Source organism: Pseudopodoces humilis, chromosome 1, assembly GCF_049639895.1.
Source record: "Pseudopodoces humilis isolate 2021_Gansu_Grassland_sample_001 chromosome 1, ASM4963989v1, whole genome shotgun sequence".
Classification (NCBI taxonomy): domain Eukaryota; kingdom Metazoa; phylum Chordata; class Aves; order Passeriformes; family Paridae; genus Pseudopodoces; species Pseudopodoces humilis.
In genome coordinates, this window is record NC_142200.1 from 39,049,733 (window position 1) to 39,075,620 (window position 25,888).

General features: G+C 38.7%; 1 protein-coding gene across 1 annotated transcript; it reads left to right on the top strand.

Moving 5' to 3' along the window:
* Nucleotides 1-1,290: 1,290 nt before the first annotated feature.
* On the top strand, nt 1,291-21,156 carry OPRK1 (opioid receptor kappa 1). The gene is made up of 4 exons (XM_005517166.2): nt 1,291-1,385; nt 1,877-2,203; nt 15,373-15,725; nt 20,330-21,156. The coding sequence occupies exons 2-4, from the start codon at nt 1,944-1,946 to the stop codon at nt 20,860-20,862; spliced, it is 1,146 nt and encodes a 381-aa protein (XP_005517223.2). The 5' UTR covers nt 1,291-1,385; nt 1,877-1,943; the 3' UTR covers nt 20,863-21,156.
* Nucleotides 21,157-25,888: the final 4,732 nt, after the last annotated feature.

Here is a 25,888-nt window from a genome sequence, read left to right on the forward strand (position 1 = left end):
ATCATTAAATGTGAAAATTTTAGACAGCTCTATACACATGATCATGAGCAATTACTGAAGTTCTGGAGAAAAGTGACCACAGTTAAAGCCATTATCACATTTGAACAAGCCTTTTATTCTAAGAGAGGGGTTTCTGTACCTTTTAAGCCTCCTACATGACTTCTCACTCAGAGCTGACATAATTTAGTCTCTTGATTATAGGTTTAGAAAAAAAGTGGTTTTGAATAGAAAACTCAGTCATATCACAGACACTCAACAAGAGGAACATGAAGTAAAATTTCAAGATTGGAAAAGCCTGAAGGAAATCCACAGCCTCTCTCTTTCTCCAGAGTCTGGTTTTCTTGCTGCACATTTGAGAGGCAGCCTGTCTGGCTGATCCCAGCCTCTTCTGAAGGAGTAGGAATAACTCAGGGTCCTGCCTTTTCACTCCCAGTTTGCCATTTAGAAAGAGTTCTGGTGGGGATTTCAAGGTCTGTATGCAAGTTAAAGGATACTTGGACACATATTGGTGCCTTGCCAACACCTGCTTGAGGGAGTATATCAGGGATAAGCTCTGAGGGATGTGATTCTGTACACACCACATCCCTGTTTCTGGCTGCAGCTGGGAGAATGGAGTGCTACTGGGAATTCTGGGCTTCTCACATGGTGTGGGACAGCTTGAAAAAAATGTATAGAAATTAAGGTGCCCCCCTTTTCTTTAGTAGCCAGCTTCTGACTTTGGAGGTGCAGGTGTAAAGGAACAGGGACACAATGAGAAATGTTTTGGAAACACAGTTGTGGAGTTGAGACATGAAAGAGCTGATGGACCAGGCAAGGCATCTAAACCTAAAGTTCCTCTTTTATTCAGTGTCTAATAGTCTGAAATCCTGTGGGATTCAATAAGGTAAAGAGGATTATTTCTTGAGGCCTGGGAGTGCAGGGGAATTGAGAAAAGACAACTTGTAAAAGTGTATGATAATAAGCATTCATTCATAACAGAACTTATTTCTTGCTTTTCTTTTAATTTATCCGCATCTCAGTGTTTAGAAAGAAGTCATGTGAGCTTCTGAGATGCGGGGACAGAGACAGTGGAGAACGTGTGCATCAGTGCAGAGTGCTGCTGGAGCCCTGGCAGAGCAAGAGGGAGGCAGAGGGAGCCTGAGAGAGAAAAGGCGAAGTGGTGGGAGCTGGAACAGCAGCAACTGCTGCTGCTGCTGCACGGAGCAGCTCACGCCTGGGAACCGGCTCTGCTGCCAGCACGCCTCTCTGAGGGCGCAGGTACCTCACATTCAAAAGTCCTAGGTGGTCAGTGGCACTTCCAGGAGCCAAGCACAGCGGCTTTATTCTTTTCTTTTCCTGCAAAGAGCACCTGTTTGAGGACTCCGCTTCTTTTCCTGGACTGAAAGGTATTTTTTGTCATTAATGTGTCTTTTCCATGAAAGCAGGTATGAGATCAGGAAAAAATAACTCAGGGTAGGATGCTAAAGCAGGTGTGCAGAGAGGTGGTGGATTTCTCTGTCTCCTTTCCCTTTATAGCAGAGCTCAGGCAATGAGGAGCCCCTGTTAGGATAGAGTTTGACTTAAAATATGAAAGATGGGAAAAGACAGGGTTAAAGTGTGGGGGTGGATCTGAGCTGTTCCCATCTGGCTTGCTTCACTGTGGAGCCTTTGAAAGTGGAGGAAAACTTTCCTTGTGCACTTGGAGAAGCAAAATTACATAGCAAGATGTAAAACTTGCAATCATTTAATATGAATGTGATTTGCTTAAATCTCTGCTTGGCAAATTACTGTTCCCGTCACAGCAGAGCTCCCCTTAACACATACAAGTTTCAGAGGTCTTAATGTTCCGTGGCAGTGAAAATACTTCTGTTTCTTTCTCTCTCTTCCCTCTTTCCAGCTTACTTGCCTCCTGCTGGGTGCACTTTCCTCCTGGTTTCCCTCCTGCCTGTGGGGACTGTACCCCTATGGATGCCCCCATACAGATTTTCCGTGAGGAGCCAGACTCCACCTGCTCCCCAGGGCCCTGCCGACCCGCCAGCACCAGCAGCAGCTGGCTCCCGGGCTGGGCAGACTATGACAGCAATGCCACTGGGGCATTTGGGGACAGCCAGCACAACAACACCAGCATCTCCCCTGCCATTCCCATCATCATCACTGCTGTCTACTCGGTGGTCTTCGTCGTGGGCTTGGTGGGAAACTCCCTGGTCATGTTTGTCATCGTAAGGTAAGAGGTTTTGGGGACTGGTTGGAAGAGGTGCAAAACACTGTCCCCAAGTTTGGCAGGGTGGGGGAGTGGGTGGATTACGGAAGCTCCACCATGAGGAACTGGAAAAAAGCAACTGAAATGACCCAAATCTTGTCAGTCACAGTGGTTTGCCTGGACTTGTGTTAGACACAGAAGGGACAAGCTGGTTAAATGTGATAAATCCTGCAGCCTGAGGGAAAGCGCTTTGTGCCTGGAGCTGTGTTCATTGGCTGCCCTCTAGGGATGAGACGCTGCTGGCATCCGAGGGAAAAAGGCTGGAGTGAAAGAAGGAAACTTCTACAAGGCAGCTTTTATTTCCGCTGTGAGGAGACCCTGAGGGACAGCTTATGTGTCATGTGGACACATCAGGACATCGCTGCTTGGGCACCTAACGTTTTGTTTAACAAGGAGGGAAAGCCAGGAAATGATAAAGATAGGAGGAATGGCTTAATATAAAGCAAGGGATGTTTTTTCTCTGCTCAGCAGAGTTTAACCCCAGTTGTTAGAAGAAAGCAGAGAAGGTGCTGAAGTATCTTTTCCATTGCTTTTCAGGAAAGAGGAGAAAGCTCTGTGTGTGTTAGTGAAGGTTTCAAACTAAACCACTTAGTGAAATGCACTTATGCACTTATGCTTGCATTCACTCTTGTGTATTGGTGTATATTTTAGCCTGCACTGTGCTTCCTCTCCCTTTTTATCCTTTTCATTTGCAATCTATAGGCATGCTTGGACAGTGTTGTTCAGCAGCGTGATAATCACGCAACTTTTTGGAGTCTTTGCATAGTCTGTTTAAATTCTGATAAAATTTCTGGGAAAAAGAATCCCAGAACTGTGGAATGTTCATTTCTCCACTGAAATCAGCTTGTACATGGAAAAATGAAGGTGTTGGAAGGGACTCTCTTTTGTAAAGCATGCATGATAAGGGTCAAGCAATTGCAGAATGATGAAGTAACTGTCAGACTTGATGTAAGAGAAAGTCATGAGAACCTCTGAAGTTGTTGATAAGGTACTTCCAAAAGACGAGTTATGATCAGGTGAATACTCTTGAATAATGAGAATAAAATTTCATTTACTAGTCAATGCAATAAAGAACTGTCTGTCACCAGTTTAAAAATGTGGTTGGCTCTAGTTTGTGATATTGTGATTTTTATACCCCTGCATGCCCTTTTGTCCTTCTTTCACGGTAGAGATTTAATTTCCTTTTGTATTTCTCCTTTAAGAAAAGAGACTCCATACTTGACAGTCACACAGTTGCAAAGGCAGAGATTTTCTAAGGCATCATCAGTCAGTAACAAAGATAGCTGATTAACTGGCCTGGGCAGCAGAAGGAAATCCAAACTTAGACCTAGAAGTTGGCATATATATGCACTGGTGCATATATATTTGCTTTTTTCTCTCCTTCTGCTACCCTCCTAAGACTATTTTTGTGAGTCTCTATATAGCTATTGCTCACTTTCCTTCTAGTTCCTGCATTAGCCTTTCCTTGAATTTTCTCTTGGCCCATCTCTTGATTCCATGATAAAAAATAAATAAGTATTACAAAACACCCGTTGGTATTTTTTTACTTCTTATTTTCTTTTTGTTATCATTCTCTCCTGGCTTTTCTGTGTGGCAAATGCCTTAAACACTGATAGAATCATTAGCTGAAGTGCAGGCATATACAAGCCAACAGTTTTAAACATTTCTTATAGCCTTGAAATATTTCAAATGTTTATGCAAAAGGTTTATTTTCTTCATTTTTGTCCAAACCTCTCATCTCCCTCCATTTTTCCCTCACATATACTCTCTGCACGTCTCAGGATGGATTATAATGACCCATGAACAATGCATTGCAGTGATGTACTTTTGTGAGGAAAGACAAGGTCTATGGGAAGTTTGTGAGAGAAGATGGTAAGGGAGAAGCAGATCCAGTCCCCCACCCATCCCACAACACACCCCCCCCTCCAGCTGCCACAACTCTAATGTGGAATGGGGATATACATCTGTATATATATATATATATATATATATATATATGTATCTTTTTTTACCTTCCAGCTGAGTACAGGCTTTGTCTGAGGCCCTTTGCAGTCATTTCTCAACTCTGAACTCCAGATCTGCTCTCCTCCTCCTGTCCCTCTGGGCAGGCAGGCAGGCAGGCAGGCAGGCAAGCAAGCATGACTCTTCTCCCTTCATTAAATGAAATATAATAAATGTAATAAAACAAACATTATCTAATATTGTTAGAATAGTTCAGTTGGAATTACTACAATAATAATATAGCTCAACTGCCTGACACTCCACATCTGACACTGGGTCACTTTTTGGGTGATAAAAAAAAAGACCCCTGGTGTTCTGAGACTTTCAGCCAAAGTGTTGAAGTGTCAGTGTTGTGGTAGATTTAGGAGAATCCAGAATCTTGACATGCCCCAGAAACAGGCTCAAATTCAGTCATAGCCTGTGGCATAGGCAGGCCTTGGCCAATTCCTTGCTTTAATACCACTACAGGACTGGATTTGCTACTTCTGCATAAGGGCTGCTAAAGAAGCTCATGGACACCAATGAGTCAGCATCTCAGCAGCTTGTGCTGGGTGAATGAAATCTCTTACAGGCCTGGTGGGATGTTTTTCTGCTGAGAGGGAAAGCTCAGAGTTTACTCAGAGGTAAAAAATTAACAGGGGAATGCCACTTCAATCACATGTATAAACTCCTGACAGAAAAGTAGCTGAGTTTGATACAGGTCCTGTGAGGAGAGGTTTGTGTTGAAGTCTGATTGGGAATGGTCCTTTAGCACAGTGTTGACAGCCTGGCCTCTTAAGCCAGTTATCAGGAGACTTTGATTCTTCTCTTGGTTTTACAATCAGGCTTCTACACTTTTTCCTGGGCTGATGAGGTCACTTCATGGTTTCCTCACATGTAAAGTGGAGATACTGGCATTCACTGTCTTTAAAGACACAGCAACAGTTAGATTGAAAAGACAAGGTATTATCACTAAAGATTGTAACAGAGAAAGACCAGGTGGATTGTAAGCACCCTGGGCTCCTCAGATACACGTGGAGTGGTCACTTTTAATGAAATGCTCTGTGTTGAGTATACAATGGACTGGCACTCTGTTCCTGCCTGTGGGAGTTGGCTCTCCCAGTGTGGGTGGCTTGCAGGAGCTGTCCCTGTGTCTGGCTCAGCTGTACAGCATGTGCACATCCCAAGGGGCTCTGCAGCCAGCTGGGTGGATGGACAGTCCCTGCTGAACGATGGCACATGGGATGTAATCCTGTCCTGTGGCTGCTGCCATTCCTGGGGAGAGAGTAAGAGAAAAAGAGGGCATCACATTGCCTCGTAGAGGTGGGAAATACAGGCACTGGGTGGGAAGCACAGTCCTCTCCTATGGAGGAGGAGGGGAAGCATGAAATGGGGTTACAGATACTGGGTAAAGTTATCTGACCTCACCTGAGGAAAGTCCTACAGCTGTGTGGTTCTTGGTATTACCAGAATCTACCCCAACCCCAAACCTTTTCTTTTGAGATTAGCTTTTCCTCTGAGGTCTCAGAAGATATTTCTGGAGGTAAAATAGTTGGCTGAAGTGGAAAAAAATTCTATTTGTCCTTGGAACAAAAAGGCTTTTTTCTCTCCTTTCCTCTTCTCTCATGACTTTTTTTCTTTAAAATTGAGTGCTGACTGTACGCAAAATGGTAGATTCTTGTGACAGTTTCACAGAACAAAATCTCCCGACTAAAGCTGCAGCTTTAACTATGAACTTGCACTTATCAAAACCAGAAACATACTCTGATAAAACTCTGGGAGATGCTCTCTCTTACCCTCTCCAGATGCACTTTTTCTATGTATTTATCTTAACTTCATTGTTTCTGAAGTAATTTACTGAGACCAACTGATATCAACAGGATCTCAAAGAGCCAATCCTGTATTTCTTTTAAAATTATCTTTCATGCTTCCAGTGAACTGAATAATTTTCTACATTCAAGAATTTTTAAGAAGAGGTTGTGTTACAGATATGTAGATTGATTCCTAAGGGAAAAGAGAAACCTTATAATCCTCCACTTAGTCTAATGTGGAAGAAAACATTTTACCACTAATACATTTTTGTTCTTATATTCATTGAACTGAACAGCATCTTACATAACAGGAAGAGTGTATTAAGAAATGTCATATAAAATTGGCTCCTTTTCAGATTGTTTTTAAAATTTCTTCATAGTTCATTCTAAACAAGAATGAAAATATTTTTTAAAAGTACACATCAGTGAAATTGATCCAATACATTAGTTTAAATTAATAACAGATTTTGATACCATCAGAAGATCACTTGTTAAATTGTTTTAAATTGTTGTGCTAATTTTATTAAATTATATTTGGAAAGAATATTGTTCTGAAATGAAAATTTAAGCTCCAGAAGAGTCAGCCTAACTGAATTACCTGTTCCCTATTGCTGGCAGTTTGTATGATTTCATTCTTTTATGAAATCAAGGATTTGGCTGCTAAAGGCAAAGGGTGAACTGTACTATACTTTGCGAAGTTTAGGATTTTTAGCCTTTCCTTTGCTAATCAAAAATCTGACAGCTTGCCACTACCAGCAGAGAGGTATCAAATGGATTGATAGCAATTCATCACGGATTTCAAAGAGCATTTAGCCTTACCTCACTGAATGGAGGTAATTTTGATCAGTTCTGCAGCATTATTTCAAATGTGACATAATTTCCATCGCAACTGTGAAGACTGATCATTACCAAAGGCTTTTACAGATGGCACGAAGAACAAGGCAACAGGAAACATGAAAGAGGACAGACTTAGAAAAGACTATCAATAGTTTGACACCACGGACCATTTAAACAAAATGTTACTATTTCTAATACTTTTAAAACCCAGCAAGACAGTGACTAAGTGAGACCTAGGATTTATAAACTGACAAGAAACCAAACTCATGGTCATGCTGTGATGAGAAGAGCTGATACTGAAAATAGGCAGGGAGGGCAGAGGAAAGGCTTGAAAGGAATCTTTACTACAGACAGTATTAAAGAGAGGCTATAGCTTATAGTGAGCAATGTGTTTGGCTTCTGAAAAGTAATTTGGTATCCATCCAGACATTTCCGCTGGGCTAACAGCCAGGTAATCATTTAGTTCAGAGAACGGCATAACTGGAATCGGTGTCTGGAAGCAAGATGAATTACAGAGAACTTTTTTGAACTGGAAGAAAGTGAAAAATTAGAAGAACTTTCCAGTTTGGCTGCTGGCAAGGCAGAAAGCGTGAGATAACTTTCCTGTTGTCAGATGGGAGAGTGGTGGATAGCTCATGATCCTGGATGAAGCAAAGGGAGGATGCACAGTGAGGAGATGGTGTTGGGGAGGGCAGACTGGTTAAGCCCTTCTGGTGAAGAGGATGAGATGAGGGAAGAAGGGGGACCTTTCATTTAGGTATTTTTCTGAGAGAGGATTTTGAATTTGCTGAAAGGGTGTTGCAAAAGGAAATTCTTAATTGGGTGATTTGGATTCCTGGGACACATTAAGGAGAAAGGAAGATAATCTTCCCATCTTGCCCATTCTCACTGTCTAAACTGTGATTAACTTGTCCTTTTAAGTTAAATTCTCTGAACCAGATGGTTCCCAAGAGGAGTTTTGATTCCAGTTACATATTTCTTTCTGAAGAAAAAGCATCCAGCTACACTTAACTTCCAGAAAGCATACTTCAGGTCTCCATTTTGGTCCTCCTGTCTCTAAATAACAGGTAATTCTTGCAAACTGAGGAATCTGTGCTCTTCTCCTTAAGGAAGACTTTATGCTTTGCTTATTGCTATCTTCTTCTGTGAATTTAGAGATATGAGGAAAAGGCAGTAGGAATATAATTTTGTCTACAGACAGACATGAGTGCATAAACTGGATTACTTGTGGGCAAAGGGGGTGTACAGATGCAACATGGATATTGGAAGAGGGATGTCTGATCATGCTGGCATTCCACAAAATGTTAAAAAGATATGAATGAAGAATATGTAAAGATGCACAGCCCTTCTAAAAAAAGTACACAGAAATGAAATTGATTTAAGACATTGATTGAAGTTAATACTAGATTTTGATAACATCAAAATATTACTTGTTAATTTGCTTTAAATTGACGTGCTTCATTGGGAAGTTGTCATGCCAGGCTGTGAATTACATCTGAAATATTTATTTCTCCCAAAGCCAGAAGGTTCAGCTTTCATTATTTCTAATACTCATGCAACTTAAAGTTAATTTTAGGCAGCTTGCTGTTTTCAGTTTTGAGACATTATTTTCAATGAAATCTCTGTGTTTTCTGCATGAATATGATTATGAGAAGACAATCTTCTTCACTGTATGAATTTCTGCAAATTCATGGTAAGAAAGTGAACAGAACCTTTGTGTTTTCTTCATTTCTTATATCAATCCACCTTTGTAACGTGCAGCTGCTCATCTCTGCTCCAAAAGTCAGCAACACGTTAAGAGTGAATGTCTAGAGTTCCCAAATTTAGCTGTGCTGCATGTGGAAACAGAGGATTTTATATTTGCTAAATGCAAATATATCACTGCATTGTTGGTAGTCCAGCCACAGTGATTAATGTAGAGCAAATGGCAAAAGGCTCCTTGAGTAGTGACAGGTGAGACAGGTGAGAAGCTGCATGGATTAGTTCAGACAGTCTATTCAATGTCCATTTAGTGTTCACACTCAGAAAGGCTTTGTTTTACCATGCTGTGGGATGTTGGACTGCATCAGGACCTCCTGTTAGACTCACCTTTCAGAATGACTGGTTTGTTTAAGTGCACAGGAGAAGAATATTTTTACCATGGAAGTTACAAGCTATGCTCTTCTGTTGATTGTGACTTTAAGTTTTCTGCATTCCACTTGAATCATCTCCTTTGCGAATGTATGTGTTCAGCTGGTCTGTTCTGTGGGCTTCCCTGGTAAAACAGATAAATTGGAGGAGTCCAGAGAAAACCTCCCAGCTGCCTCCTAAGAGGGACTGATGACCTCTTCCTGAGCTGGCTCACTACTGGTATGTGCATTTGCTGTCTTACCACATAATCCAACACCTGTTATAGAATGAAGTCCCTTCTCTCCCATTAAACTTTATTATGGGAGTGTTGATCAGAGATCTGAGTCCCCATACATCTGAATATGTAGTTGTCCTATAAAACACTCCCAGCTGTATCAGTTGTTATTCATCCCACTGGCAAAATGGAGATCAGGTGCATTGTTTTGGGAAGAAGAGTGATACCCATACCCCAAGACCCCTGAGTGAGTGGTTTCTGAGCTCTTTTCTTTCTTCTGTCCTGCCAAAACCTCTAGGGGAAGCAAATACTCAATAACAGTTGTCTGCTTCCAACAAGGAAAGAAAGACCTTGAGAAATCTTTTCCTGGAGCTGTTACCCCTGCTTCCTTGAGCAATGAGATTTTTTCTCCTTTCCAGGCAATCTCAGTCCTACTCAACTCCCTCTTCCATAAACCCATGGGAAGCACTTTGCCAAGGGAACTCATGTCCTTTATTAAAAAAAAAATAATAAATTCTTCCAGGAAAAAAGAATAACAGGAATAACAGGAAAAGTGGATGTTACCAGAGACAGAGATTCAATGTTCACTAAAGCAATGTTCTTGTGACAAGTAAAAAGGATTAGGATGGTCTGTGTAACACCCTGGGAACTCCCCATGGCATGACTGGTCACTGGGAAACATCTGCAGCAGCATGAAGTTTTTCAAGAGATAGAATAAGTTGCTTGACAAGGTCAGTATTCATCTCTACTCTCTATTGAGAGCAAAAAAATCTGGTTCATAGTCTAAACTAATTGCCCAGGCTCTTTCATAATGTTATTAGACATAATGGTTTTAGATAAAATACCAGTTTAGTGAAATTCTGCATTCTCACTGATTCATTTTAAGCCACAGTGAATCACAGCACCTTGACCTCTGACCTCTCCTATCAAAGCCATGGAAGGAAAAATTTCACAGTACTTTTTTTTACCATTTTATAGTTTCTTCAAAGAGATGTTCTTGAGCTCACATAAAAATATTAAAAGCCTTTATCATAGAAGGAGAAAATTTAATTCATTTTTGTTAAGTGGTGTGAATTTTCTTCCACATTGACCATGATATGTGCAGACTTGAACTAATTCAGAGTCTTGTTCTTTAGCTCAGGAAAAAAAGCTTCCACATCCAATCTAAATCCACAAGATCTTGTTCAGGCTCAGTTTATGGCTAGTGCAGAGAAGAAATGGTAGTGGAAAATTGTAAGGATTTTAACCGTATCTTTTGACATTCACATAAATTATGCTCTCTATGGGAGAGAATAAAAGACAAAATTATGCTTTTCTTTTTTGAGTTGCTTTAAAATTGGAATCCTTAGATGCTTATTAGTGAAGAGAATTCCAATTTACAATATAATTTTGTAGACAACAATTTTTTGTCGTGTCCTAAAAGATTTGATGATTAAGACAGGCAACCATTAAATACGTGCAGTAACAATGTTTTCCTTTATTTCAAGTGTCACCTGAGGTTCTCTGCTGCTAAAATGTGGCAATTTAAAACATGATAATGTCGTATAACCCAATACAAACATGAAAACGGCATCATATTAATTTTTATATTCTTTAAATTATCTTAGACTTGATTTCACCTTGGCATAAGATTTTATAATGGATTACGAATATTCAAGAGAGAACTGAGCCATCCTTTCAACATGGTATAGGTTTGGAATAGTTCCTTCTGTCTTGTTTTTTTGTTTTTTTTCTTCTTATTCTGGCACAGTATTATAGTGAGTGTACTCAGAATACAGTCTTGAGATTTAGAGCTTTCCTGACTAAGCTTTTCAGCTGCTTGATCTCCATATACTTCATTCAGAGTAACCTAGCAGAACAGAGCCTGCATCCTGCTGATAGGTGTTTTTGCAATTTGCTTTAGATGTACTTAAGCTTTAATTTTCATTCACTTACCCAGGTATCTGTGAAAAAATCTGTGTTTGCTATTCCTCATTCTATTTTATGCTTTTGTACTTTCCCTCTGCAACTGGAGAATGCTGTAGTATATTTGTTAGTTTTGCTCCTTTCCCCATCCCTCATTTCACACTGCAGGGAACATTTCATTATTTCATCCTATTACAGTTACATGAAAAATTTGACCAGAGCCTCTTTCTCACCTTTTATCAGCTTTTCTGATGTTACAGTGTACTTTAGAATCACACTCCTCTCCTCTGCTTGAGATAATAACTTTTAGGGGCTCTTCTAGCAGATTTTTTTCTGAAGGCACACCAGATCCTTAGTAGCATGCTTCCCTCTTCTGTTACCACAATTTCATTGATAGCATAGGCTGAAGGTGTGATTTCTTCTTATTTACTGTCTTAAAAGCTTGTCTTAAAAGCATGTTCTACTCCAGAGGGAAAAGAACAGTAATGATGAGTCGACTGAGAAATGGGGGAAAATTTCTAGGGGTCAGTCTCAAAGAACTTTCCATTTTGGAAAGCGAACGATGCCTAATAGTTTTGAGAATTTTGTTTTTCACATGCAATTACACACAATTTAAAACTTGTTCCTTAAAAAATTTCATCATATACCCATAAAAAAAAAAATTCCATATGAAAGTGTTGTATTTCATCTTGACTATTTTTCTGCTGTTTTGATATATCGTCCAGTTTTTAGTCTACAGAGGCTTGAGGCCTGCTTATAACTTTACAAACAGTCTTGAGATCCACTAGCTTAAGTGTTCAGAGTTTTTTATACTGCTTGAAATTAGATTCTAGCACCTGGTTTAAAAGAGGGACTTCCTATTCTCATAGGAATATAATATTCCTATTCTTTTATTGTATTAGAAATCTTGCCATTCTCTTAAGAAGTCCCAGTATTTAACAAATCGCTTTTTAGACATGGGGTTTCCCATGAGCAGTTTATACAGCCATGGTTTATAAAATTATAATAATCATGGAAACTTGTACCTCAGGCACTAAGAAAATGTCTTTGTTACTGTGCCACCTATGTTGCACTTATGTCCAGGTTTACCCTCTCTGTCCTGCTAAACCAATTGATGCAGATAGAAATATTTTCAACTTCAATGAATTCAGATATTTGATCAAGAATTTAAATTTTGCAAAGGAAGACAGGATTCCCTTAACAAAATCACAGTTTTGACCTTGTTCAAGTGGATGGAGAGTAGGGTGAGAAAAGCCCAGAACACAAGAAAATATTTCCTTCTACGTTTTGGTGCAGTAGAATGAGTTGTAGGAAAGTAGTCAAATCCCTCATCTTGTGGACTTTATCAGGGTCTGCTTGAAAGGGTCTGACAGCAACAGCAGTCACTCCATTACTTTATTTGGACTTTTGACTAAATCTGCAAGCACATATCTTCAAAGGCATGTAGACATTTAATAATTTTCAAGTGTTTAATTAAAAACATTCAAAAGAGTTTGCATGATTGAGTCCAGATTCTCAAGGGCATTTCTGAATTTTAGAAACTTCTAAATGAATCTATGACTTTATCTATACTGCCTAATAACTTTAAAGGCCAGTACCTCATTTATACAGGCCAATATTTCCAGGGAAAAATAATCAAACTCTTTACTAGCCCTATTTTACAGCACTTTTCTATTCTTCCATTGGAAGAATAGGGAGGAGAAAAAGAGAAAGGGGTACTGGGAAAATATGGCATATAGAGCTGTAATGACACACACATCAAAGAATTGAATTAAGCTTGCAATGAATGGGAAATGTGAGATATAAAGACTTTCAGATATTAGTTTTTTCAAGGTTAATAAAATCTTCTTGGATATTTTCTCCCAGTTTTCTGATTTTCTTAAAGGAAAAAAGGTCAAGCTAATTCTTCTATATTTTGAAAGCAAACTTTCCCTATCCAAACCCTTGATGAAGTTTGTAAAGATCTACAGAAATAATGATTCAGGAGAATGATTACTTGTGTCACCTCTGCATATCAAAGGTCATTGCATTTCTTCTGAATGTTCTTGTGTTGAGTCTAGTAACTTGTATTAGACTGACTCAAACCCTTTGTAAAGCAGCAGACCTTGATTTGCAGGCATCAGTGGATGGAAAAATTACCCCTTTCTTTTTCCTCATAATAATCACCTTAGCTGTTAGGAAACAGCTGACATTGTTTCTATGTTGAATTTGTCTCTCTTAAGGGTTTTACATTTTTTTTCTTGTCATGCTTTTCTGTGTAGTCTGAAAGGAGTCTTCAGTACCTGCTATTTTCTCCCTGTGAAGGTCTTCAGACACTGTAATCAAGTCACCTCTTGGTGCTCTTTTTGATAAAATAAATGTGCTCAGCTCTTTAAATTTGTCAAAGAATTTTCTCCAGCCCCTTCACTTATTTTTAGTACTTTTTATGCAGCCATTCCAACTTTCTACAGTCTTGTTTTTTGCAATATGTACAAGACAGCAATTCCAAATATCATCAGCGATGTCTATAGAAGTAAAATTGTCCTTCTAATGTTCTATTTCATTTAATGGAAATGAGTCCATTTTAGCAGATAGTTTTGAGTGTTTAGTGAACTTCTATTTGGTCTTATAGCTATGATACACTTGAAGACAGTATTTTTTATTTTCTTTTTTTTTAACCAGGAGGGAAGCTTTTTGTCTGTTAATATGTCCTATATTTGATTTTTTTTCTAGCCGTAAGGACTCATATTTGTGTTTGAACAGTGCCATAAGAGCTATAGCGTGACCTAGAGGACAGAATGCCTCCTCTCCTGGAGGCTCTGTTGAGGAGATTTATCTAGTGGAGGGCAGAAGACCATCTCTGACTGATAGGTTGGTATGTGGGCGAGAAGGATGTATTCTCTCTTCCCTTGCAGTTTTCTCCCCTTTGCTTCAAATCACCATTTGGCATTATTTCCTTGATAAGTCTTAATGAGAGTGTTAGAAAAACCAATGCTATTTTTAGCATTTGGTCATAAAATGAAATTCCTGCCCACATTTTATTTAACAGCTAATTTACATTTTGGGCAGAATTTGACAGCACTGCTCAATTTCTCTTTAAAATAATTTTTATTCTACACATCAAACTTTTAAAGGCAAGTAGACACATTGTCCTGTGTGTTCATTGACTAAAGTGGTTGAATCTTTTATTTTCACTGTAAATTATTAGCGACATACAGCTAAATGTAGCTATATGTGTTTCTATGTGTGTTACGTTTGCATATTCTAGTTTGGACACACATTCATAATATGGGACTGAAGCAGGTTTGAGAAAGAAAATCTCATTAAACCCAGTGATAAATTTACAGCAATGAGCAAACACAAGTATTGAGGACGAGCATTTCAGAAGGGAGTGATAGGTAGATTTTAGCAGGCTCTCCATGATCCTTTGTGTACATCACAGGGAGGGAAGCAGTCCTCCACAGGCTGTCTCCAGGACTGCTGTTGGGGCTGAACAAAGCAGGGTGTCATCTCAAAAAACAGATCCTATTTTTCTGTGTAGGCTGAGGCTCCTACCAGCTGGACAAAACAAGGGCTTACTTTTGATGAAATTGAAGAATGCAGAAAAAAATACTGCCATGACAGTTTTTTCCCCACTGTGTTATCCTACTTAAACAACAGTGACCTTTTACATTACCAGTCATAAAAGAGAGGACTGGGAAAAGCTGATGATAAGAAAGGAGAAGAAATTGGCAAGGAAGGAACAAGGAAGGTAAATGACTAATGCTTTATCAGCTGGCACTGTAGCGAATTCAGGGCAGACAAATTATCATATAAGAAGCAATCTGGCCCAGAAGACACAGCAATTAACTTGTTTTATTACTGGAGAGTGGGATTACAGTTTCTTCCACAAACCAAACCCAGAAATCTCACAATCACTGACAGATAGCTATAAGAAAAGGAAGCAAAAAACATTTTGATCTCTTCAAAATTTAACAGTGGTATTTTCTTGTAGAGGGATTTGAGAAAATAGAATTGAAATTTGTCTGATTAGATTAAATGTATTCATATACCTGGTTTGCCTGTGGTAAATAGCTCTAACTGCCAATGTAAGTGCTGAGAGATTTAATAGAGTGTGTTCACTTTTATTCCAAGCGTCTTGCATTTGTGTGCATTTCTATCACAGACGAGAAAAGACATAAAAAACCCCAGCTATGGCAAAACCTGACTGACAAACTGTTACATATCTGAATGGACATAATCATACCTAGTAAAGCCCTACTTTTTTTGTTCTGCAGGTACACGAAGATGAAGACAGCGACCAACATCTACATCTTCAACCTGGCTATGGCAGATGCACTTGTTACCACGACCATGCCTTTCCAAAGCACCGAGTACCTGATGAACTCCTGGCCCTTTGGTGACGTGCTGTGTAAAATAGTGATTTCTATTGACTATTATAACATGTTTACCAGCATTTTCACACTCACCATGATGAGTGTTGATCGGTACATTGCTGTCTGTCACCCTGTGAAGGCTCTGGACTTTCGTACACCCCTCAAAGCAAAGATAATCAACATCTGTATCTGGCTGCTGTCCTCATCTGTTGGTATATCAGCAATAGTTCTTGGAGGCACCAAAGTAAGGGAAGGTGAGTGTGAGCATTCATAATTCTGTCTTTTTATTTCTCAGCTGACAATAAATTGTAGGTTCAAATATTGATCAAACCTTATTTGTTCCTTCTTCAAAAGTACATCTAAATTCCTGACATTTTGAAATATATAGTGAAACATCACAGTAAAACATATAAATCATTTAAGCTCAGATGCCCATGCCAAATTAAAGAACAAAATGCACCTTGGAACACTGCCTGTGCTAGAATGAGTCCATCAAAAACTACAGACAGCCGGGAAAAAATTATCAGGAGTTTAATCACATTGGGCAAACCCAGGATCAGTTTAGGCTGAAAATTGAAATGTGGCTTTAAGGTTCTTTTTGTTCTTAAGGTGTTGTGAGAGTAGTTCCAATGAAGTCCCTAGAGCAGAAACTAGAATTCTTGGGAGTTCATTATCACCAGCTGTTTCACAGAACTTGAAGGCATAGTGAAGAAAGAAAAAGTCAGCAGTTGGAGAGAGAAGATTAAGATAAATTATGTATGACAATATCTCAAGATCATTTTTAAAAAGGATAGGAATTTATACAGAAACCTGGAAAAGCTGAGAGTAAGGACTGTGACAGGAAATGGAAATTCAGGCTATGGCAGGGAAACAGCTACAAGAACACAAAGTCAGTGAAAACTCTGTGCAGATCATGTGTAGGCTTTTCTTGAAATTTCTGTTCCATGAAGAACTGTGGATTTAGCCACTATAGGTCCTGACTCATTACCCTGCTATGGGATTAATCTGATTTCAAGATCTTCCTTGAAAAGGAAGGGGGAGAAGCATTTTCACATACATGTGCTTCAGACCCACAGGTGTGAGTGCAGTGCAGGGGCATCTCAGTGTCTTCAAAGGGCTGGTGACTTCTAATGATGTCTTTGGGTTGGGATCATCCCATTGCTGGATGGCTGGATAAAATACATGGCATTTATGTGGTAGGAGTCTTCTTTGAGATGTAAACAACCTTTTGAAAAATTATTCATAATTTCCTGCACTATCAACCTTTTTTATTTAGATCAGTTTCACTCCTCTCGAGACAAATGTTTACCTAAGGACACTGTTTCATCTGGCAGAGACAATAAATGCTGTCTGTTAAGCTGTTTGACATAGATCAGTGTGAAAAATCATTTCAGTAACAGCTGCTTAAGGGCTAATAGATTTGGCTGAAGATATATAGATTTTTTTTTTCTTGCTGTTAGTCTTCTGTTATGTAGGTGACAGAAAAGTCCTCTAGAAACTCTTCTTTCAGTGCTTTGAGGGATCACGTGTCCTGGTCTGCAGTGCTGTAACTCTTCTCCCCAGTAAAGTTTTGACAGGCTCTGTAAAACAAGGTCTAGCTGGGGAAACATTAACTTCAGGCGTGTTTGGGAAGGATGTCTTGCAATGTACGAGATCTTGAAGGCCATGGGACATTGGCTCAGACAGGTGTTTTGCTGGAGCATGCTCAGCTAACAGAATATTCCTGTCATTCAATGCCAGCAGAATGTTTAGATCAAGGGGGTCCTCTGAGGCCAGCAGTGATTAAATGCCTTTTCCATGCCATGTAGAAGGCAGGCCTTTTTTTTAGCTTATGAAACAGAGACTGGTAATACAGAAGACAGCTGGGCTAAATGATGTTGGAAATATTGGCAACTGCTTGTCAGCTGCTACTGTTCCTCCCTGCTTGTCTGATCTAAGGTCTCTTTTGGGCATTTAATGTCAATTACCTTGTCTGGTGTGCTCATGAATTGTGCTGATAAATGCTGAAGTGGAAAGGCAAGGATGCTCCCTCTGCCTGACAGCTGGAGCTCAGGCCTGAAACTTTATGTAATGTTGGTTAAAACAATTGTTGTTTATATGCTTCAGGGCCTCTTTCGGATTCACATTTAAGCAACAACTGAACAGCAAATGGAAAGTGATTATACTTGAGGTTATATATACATATATATATATAGACCCTACTCAGTAAATCCATTTTGTTATCACAGTTCAGAATTGCTCCCAGGTGTGTCCTTTTAGATACATTTTTCCTGCAGAATGAATTTTACATCTGTGTGAATTTTCCTGCTCTGGCCTTAATGGAGCTTTTCTTGCTGAGAAATTGTTCAACTATCAAAAAAAAATAAAGGCATAAAATTAAATATTCATATAGTAAGGATATGAAGAGTATAAAAGTGACACAATCAATATGATATATCTAATATGTATGTTTCCTAGATCAAGATTAAGATTAATCTTAAATGGTAGTTTATCAAGCACATTATAAAATATATTTATACTGAATACCATATAGAATTCAGGATTTTTCCTTAAATATATCAAATGAATTCAGAATATTTGGCTTTCAAAGTGGAAAATGTCAGTATGAAATCTGAAGTTTATGACACTATTCATAGTTCTGCAACTTTTAGGGCAGTAAAAATAAAATATAAATTAGATTTTATTATGTTCTATTTCCAAAGTTTCAGAAAATTAATATGGTATTGTTATCATGACCAGAATTTCTATTAACTGTTTCCTACTTGTAAACTGGGAAACTGTAAATGGATTCTATAAAGTACTATATAAATACTATACTATATATAAATATATATAATATATATACTATATATAAAGCATTACATATATCAAGTGTAATACATGAATATTAATGAATTTAGACTAAGATTTTTCCATAGAAAGCAAACCACAATGAGATGTAAGATGATAATTAAGTTTGTATTTGATAATTTGGCATTCTAAAATAACATTGCCAACCGCAAATTATAGCAAGATATAGTAAGGATGACCTAATAATTTTGAAAAACATGTGAAATTATGCCAGTAGATCTGAAGAGGCCATTTCTTCTGGGAGTGAGATTCAGAGAGTAGCTGGATGTGGTCTGGGGCAGCCATCCCCGATCACACCTCATTTTCATCCCACACATCTGGAGGCAGATTTGCTAATTTAGATAATACAGCTGCATCCTGATTTTATGTCTGCTGCTAAGTCATGATCTGCTGCAACTAACAGTTACAATTGACAGAAAAACTACTTTGAAGATGATTGTTGGCATTTCTAGAATAGAATTAAGTAAAAGCAATTATGCTTATGAAAATCTACATCACAAAGGATTTAGATAAGTTCACAGAGGGTCAAGTCATACTTGTGCTGTCATCTGTGTATCCTGCATCTGCCTTGAAAAATGTCTTTTTCACTTTCAGCTTGCAGAATCATACATATTATTTAAAATAAAACCTCAAAATATTTAGCTTTTTGAGCTGTAAATGTTTACTATTAAAATGTTTCTGTATTCAATATTGCCCAGTTACAGCTTTCTGGTATCAAATCATGGAAATGTGAGTATGGCACTATAATGATAACTTCCTCCCATAACTGTTTTTCAAAACAAATTCTCTGCAATATTTTTTTGATTTGGAAAGCATTTTTATTGCAGGGAAATTTGGCCTGACTTTTTTTTCTGACGTGTCCTAATGGAGACAGATGTGAAAAAGTGATGTGCAGGAGTATACTGAATCATTCCACTCTTAGATCTGAATCAATGAAAAACAATATGTAATAATTTGTAGAGAAATGACAAACTCAGTAGGGAAAATTATAGAAAGTACAAAGAACTTTACAGGATAAAATCTAAGCTACAGTTCAGAGTGAAAAATCCCTGTCTTACCCTGACTTATGTTCAGAAGAGTTGAACTACTGACAGTAGTTGTAAATTTGTCCCTTCTTTTGCCTTTTCATTTATCTTGTTATTTATGTTTCCATATGTTTTATAGTCTGGAAGGCTCTGATGAGATCAGCAAATGAAACCTCAAATATTTCATTCCTTAGCCGCCTCCTGTCAGATGAAATATTTCTGTTAAATACATTCAGGGGACAACCTGAGGCTCTGAATCCTGGCATGGGCAATGGGAAAGGGAGTGAGCTGATCTCTGTGGCCCAGATCCTGCAGTCTCTGCACAGGCTGCATTTTCAATGGCACGATCTGCAAAAAGAGTAGCTTCCATTTCACTCCATGCACACATATACTTCATTTGCTTCTGTTTAACAGAAAAGATGATGTTTCCAGGGGTTTTTCTGAATGTAAGCATTTGTGTGTACTCTATTTGTGCTGAAAAAGGCCTGTGGGAAAAGGTTATTGCACAATTATCATATATTGGCAAAATTTTATAACTAACCTCCTTCGGCTTCTACCATTCATGTTATCAAAATTTTTTCTCCACCCACAGATGAAAACATATGCAGTTTGATGATAATGATGATATTTCTACTTCACTGAACATGGTACTCAGTCTTGTTTTAAATCTCAGTGAGATTCAAATAGAAACGACTTTACAGATTTTGTTTTTGTGCTCTGCTTTTTTAGGTCCTCCCATGGGAAAGAAATTTCATACAATATTTTTCATTTATAAAAGCTCAAAACTCAGTAATCTCTACAGACAGCTGCATAAAACCAGTTTCAATGGTAACTGAAAGCTTCCTTGGAGTGATTTAATGATAATTCCATTTATTAATATCGCAGTACATGCTAATCACTTTTCCTAGGTTATGCTATGATAATGACATTGTTTAGAATATCTAATAACAAGGCAATTTTCTTCTTGCTTCCTTCATTTTTAGATACCGCTAGCACTGAATGCTCCTTGCAGTTTCCAGACAGAGATTACGTGTGGTGGGACATCTTCATGAAAATCTGTGTCTTTGTCTTTGCATTTGTTATTCCAGTCCTCATTATAATTGTTTGCTATACCCTGATGATTCTGCGCCTGAAAAGTGTACGGCTTCTCTCCGGGTCTCGAGAAAAAGATCGAAACCTGCGTCGCATCACCAGGCTGGTTCTTGTGGTTGTGGCAGTTTTTATTATCTGCTGGACTCCTATTCACATCTTTGTGCTGGTTGAGGCCTTGGGGGACGTGTCCCACAGTACTGCTGCCATATCCAGCTACTACTTCTGCATCGCTTTGGGTTACACCAACAGCAGCCTCAACCCAATCCTTTATGCGTTTTTGGATGAAAACTTCAAGAGATGCTTCAAGGACTTCTGCTTCCCCCTCAAGATGAGGATGGACAGGCAGAGCACCAGCAGAGTCAGAAACACTGTGCAAGACCCAGCTTACATGAGGGAAGCAGGTGGGGCAAACAAACCTGTATGACTAGTCGTGGAAATGTCATCTTACTGTCCTCAGGAGAGAGAGGAGTCCAACGACCTAGGACTGACGCAGATTACCACTGCAGTTTGAAATCGACTCACCCAGACAGACATTTCTGGAATATTTCAGAAATCCCAGCAGTTTAAGCTAAAGCAAGTTTATTATTGATAAACAAGAACCGCCTGAAAATGAGCTCAGATGAAAAGGACCTGGATGATGGCCAGATTTTGGCACCGTATCTGTTGTACTGGAGCCAGCACTAAAACACACTTTTGCAGAGTGAAGAGATAGTGTTGCACCAGGTGATTCTGGCTAAGAATAGTTCTGGCTCTTCTCTTTACAATATGTAACATTGTAATAAGCAACATTTGGTCCTAAAAGAACTCTACCAGAAGCTTCTGCCCCAGCAGTGATTGCTTCTAAAGTAGGAAGTTTGACAACCTCATCTTCTTTAACAGTGTTAGGTTTCTGTGAACAATGCCAGAGCTATAATCAATATTGTCCTCAATTAATATATCTGTAACCTTTGTTTGTGCTGTGAAAATCCAACTTAAGCATGATCTACCTACACACCAAAGTGATTTTATTGTGTCTGTGTATGATAAAGCCTTTTGGCATTCAAAAATATTGGAATTTAAGGAAAATTGTTATCACATGTTTGATCACCTGTGTGTAATGTTTTGTACGTGTGATCTTCCAAGGTGGTTGTTTCTTTATTGAGTCTGAATAATATAATATGCATTTTCAGAGTGTATATTGAACAAGAGGCGAGAAAACTTCAAATGCTTCATCAAAATTGATGAAAAGCTGTGTTACATTCATTCCATGGAGGAAACAGTCTCATGTGTAACTTGTTTTCCTGGACAATATGTAAGAAGGCTGAAATAAATATTTGACAAATTAGAAACAAGTGAAGTAGCACATGAACTAACTGGATTGATACAAAGGAAATTAAATATTACTGGATGATTTAATGGCTGTTGATGGAAAAAGTTTTTGGTTTATTGATGCTGATATGTTTTCTTTGATACAGTCCATTAATTCAGTAATTTTCTCTGTTTTCCTGTGAAGATGGAGGTGTCAAGGCACAGCTAAATAACTTACTAGCTTGCCGAACATAAGTTTATGGTTAAACTGAGCCTAACTTCCAGTCTGCAGACTTTTGTCTTCCTGAAGTTATATATTGCAACTCCCACTACTGCTGTTGCGGAAATTTGGAGGAATGCTTTCATTGCCATCACCCTGAACAGATACACAGATATATATCTTGTTAATTTTGTTCTTTTACGAAAGAAACTATAAGGTAGGTGCCTTCACTTCATGGCAAATTTTCTGAGAAACACAATCTGATTTGGTCCTAACAGACCAAAAATGCTTCATGCACACCAGCATAAATAAGGAGTTTGTTCTTGGACTAGCTGGCAGTCCAGTTCTGGAGGAAGTGCTGAAGATGTTCAGCCTTCTGCAGGACTTCCATATACTTTATTGTTAATACAGTCATATATATCAAATATTTTTGATACCAGGTTTATAAATGCTGTTATTGTTGAAATATTCAAGATAACTCTTTCTGAACAAGTCTAGTGCTTTCTGATTTTTTTCTACGTGAAGAATGAATAGCTGACCTCAGGATGCTTGCTTTACCTGGGGAAATGAATGATGTTCACACAATGCTGAGTGAGTCTCATCTCCTATTCTGTCATTCATTCATTTTTTTTAACATGCATCCACCTTTCTAAATTAAGTCCTGACCTTTAAATGGCCACAAAAAAAGAATGTTTAAGGCAAAAAATTGAAAATCCAAGGTGTTTATCAAGTTAGGAGCAAGTGAAATGGGAAAGAACTAGAATCTAATGAACTATTTTCATTCAAAATAACCAGTGTTCTTGTTCATGACTTACAATTTGCATATGTATGTCTGTGCTTGAATAGAGTTTTTGTTCTACACATTATGTGCAATGCTCTGCATTGTAATGAAAAATCACTGTTCTTAATTTGCAAAAAGGAGGCTTCTAATAATATTTTTTCAGGTTTATGTTTTTAAGAAGGAGATCATAATTTCTATCACAGTGGGAGGAAGGTATAACTTCCTAACAATTAAGCTTGCAAAATGTTGTAAGAATGTGTCCTAAAGGTTTATTTCTATCATGGATCATTAACAGCCAAATTAGTCTGAATGCAGTAGAAAGATGTCTCGGAAGTTTTCTTGTCAAATTGAGCAGCTTTTGAAGCTACACTTCACTGAACAACAGCAGAAAACTGGTCAAGGTATCTTTAGCACCTGAGGAAGAGCATTAAAAATGATACTATTGTTTTGTTCAGAGGATCTGCCTCGAGATGACTGAATTCCCATTGCAAAGCACTTCACATTCTTTGTGACTCCAGGCCAATGACTTGCCTTGTCACTTGGGCTGGCTCCAGGAGGCAGCAAGATGTGAAGGCAGGGTAGGAGCTGCCTGGCCCAGGAGTAGGTCTGGGTGGGGAATGGGGCAGCAGGGACAGGCTGTGCTGTCCCACGGGCCCTGGAGGAAGGCAACATGTGGCAGACACACGTGGGCAGCCTGGGAATTAGTTGCACTTGCTGCAACCACTCTTACCTCCCTTTCTTTTTGGAGGTTCCAAAAATTCAATACTGCAAAAGCATGGTCACGGACCTGCTTGCAGGCCTAAACTCCAGTCAATCAACTAGTGTGGATAGTTAACATCTCACTTTCTGTGTTTTCTGCTTCTTTTAACTGAGAAATCTTTTATTTGGAAAATATACTTGGTGTTCTGGTTCAGGACAGAACAACAGATGGCAGAGAAATAATGCTCAGATGCTGAGAAACCCCAAGTTTTGTTAATGAGCAATACCTCAACATGCTGAGAAATTCAGAGGAAAACTGAAAATTACTTTTTTTTCCTGTGAAAGGCAAAGGGAAAACATACCAATATGAGCCAGAATTCCTCTTGGTTCTGGTAAATTAATGAAGTCTTTGCAAAGAAGACAGGGAGATTGTGCTGGGATTTTTATTTTCCTTAATTGTTTATCAATTCTTAATCAAACATAATCATTGTAAATATATGGCTGTTTTCTTCCCATTGAATTTTTTCTTCAGAAAAAAATGTGGATTCAGCAAAAATGGTTGAGTTTGTGATAACTTATGTAATCTGTCAAATAAAAAAAGTTAATTGTGCCTGGATCTTACAGGTGTGCAATACAATATAGTGAGTACATCTATTCAATGCTAGAGTGATAGACTGAAAGACATTTCAACTGACTGAATCAAAGTATTTTGGCTTGGGTTTTTCTTTTTGTTGGACTGCATGTGGCTTGGGAACTGTTGCTGCATAGAGCCCTGATGTGCAAGGTGGAATGATCTCAGACTCAGAACACTTAGTTAAAAGTGTTTTGACATCCAACTGTGTGGCTAATGCCAGAGAGTGTGCAAGCATTGGGAGCTGCTTGCTGGAGGGAAGCAGCTGAGAGCAGGAACTGCTTCCCCTGCTGCTTTGGGACAGGTAAAACCTGTCACACACTGTGTAAGGACTGCTCAGCTTTAGGTTACACCACTGTGATTTAGCCACAGCTGGCAACAAAAAACAATGGAGTCACTTTCTCACTGCCTGTTCCCTCCCCTCCAGAAGACTTGTGGGTTGGGATAAAAACAGTTTGATAATAGAAACAAAATAAAATATACTAATATTGATACTAATGCTAACACTATTAGTAATAAAAAGGAGACTGTGCCTGGCTCCTCTTGGCCAACTCCTCCCAGCTTACACACTGAGCATGAAACCCTGTGGCATGGGATAACTCTTTTGGCAAGACTGGGGCAGCTGCTCTGGCTGTGCTCTCTAGTCTCTTCTTGTGCCTGCTGGCAGAGCATGGGAAACTGGAAAGTCAGGGTAAGCCTTGCTTGGCCACAAATAAAACATCAGTATGTTATCAACATATTCTCTTACTAAATCCAAAACACAGCCCTGTACCTGCTGCTCGGAGGAAAACTAATGATAACCCTGCTGAAATCAGGACAATCATTTCTGGAAAAGATTCTTGGAAGTTACCAGTGTACTTCCCCTCCAACATTGATTTTTAGCTGCCAGCAAATCTAAATTCTCTTATTCAGTTTCCAATTCCGTTAGTACCAATGGCAGCATCTCAGATGTTACGGATCTACAGAAGGGAAATACCCATCTCCTTCATAAGTAAACAAGCCCTGGGGCAGACTGATAGCTGTAGGAATCTAGGTTGCTACTTTGCTGCTAAAAGGAATAGCAAAAATACCTACAGCTTTGTACTCCACCGCTAAGTTGCAGCAAACCCTGTAGTAAACTTCCTGCAGGTGTTATTATCTATTAGTGATTTAATGGTGTGAAGACTAGTTAGTGGGTACACAGTGCGAGAAAATTGTATTGACAATGACAGCAGTTTAGGAAAGTGCTTAGAAAAAGTGTGTAGAAGCTAGGAGACATGAAAAATAAAGGCTGTGAGCACGTGTGAAACAATGTATCAGTGTACAGGATTTCTTCTTGCTTTTAATTTATAAACTCTGATATTATATATTTATACTTATTATAAAGCAACTGATTTCTCTTCAAGTTAGCTGAAATGTGTTCTAAAAGCTTTGAAAATGCAAACAATTTAGTGGGCCTTGATGTGTGGAGATAAAGTAGACAACAAAGGTACTGAACTACAAAACATTTGGTAGAGTGGGAGAATAGTGCAATGTAAAAGGAGAGTTTGGAAACTACTGTGAAATACAGCTGACTTTCTTGGTAGAGGCCATCATGTCCTGGAAGAAAAGTACTTATTACTGCTAATGCATTTCCTCCCAAACTGTCTCTCATTAAAGTAAATACTTAGCTGTCTGTCTCCAAAACAACCTCTATAATTTTTAAAATACTTTCCTGTGCAAGAAGCTCTTCAGAAAGCAACACCGGGAAGCAGTCACGAAGGCAGTCTAATGATAGACCTGCAACTAAATCTTGCTCTTCAGTAAATGCTTAGTGTGGGCAAAAAAGAATGTGTTGACTGTATTTATCTCAT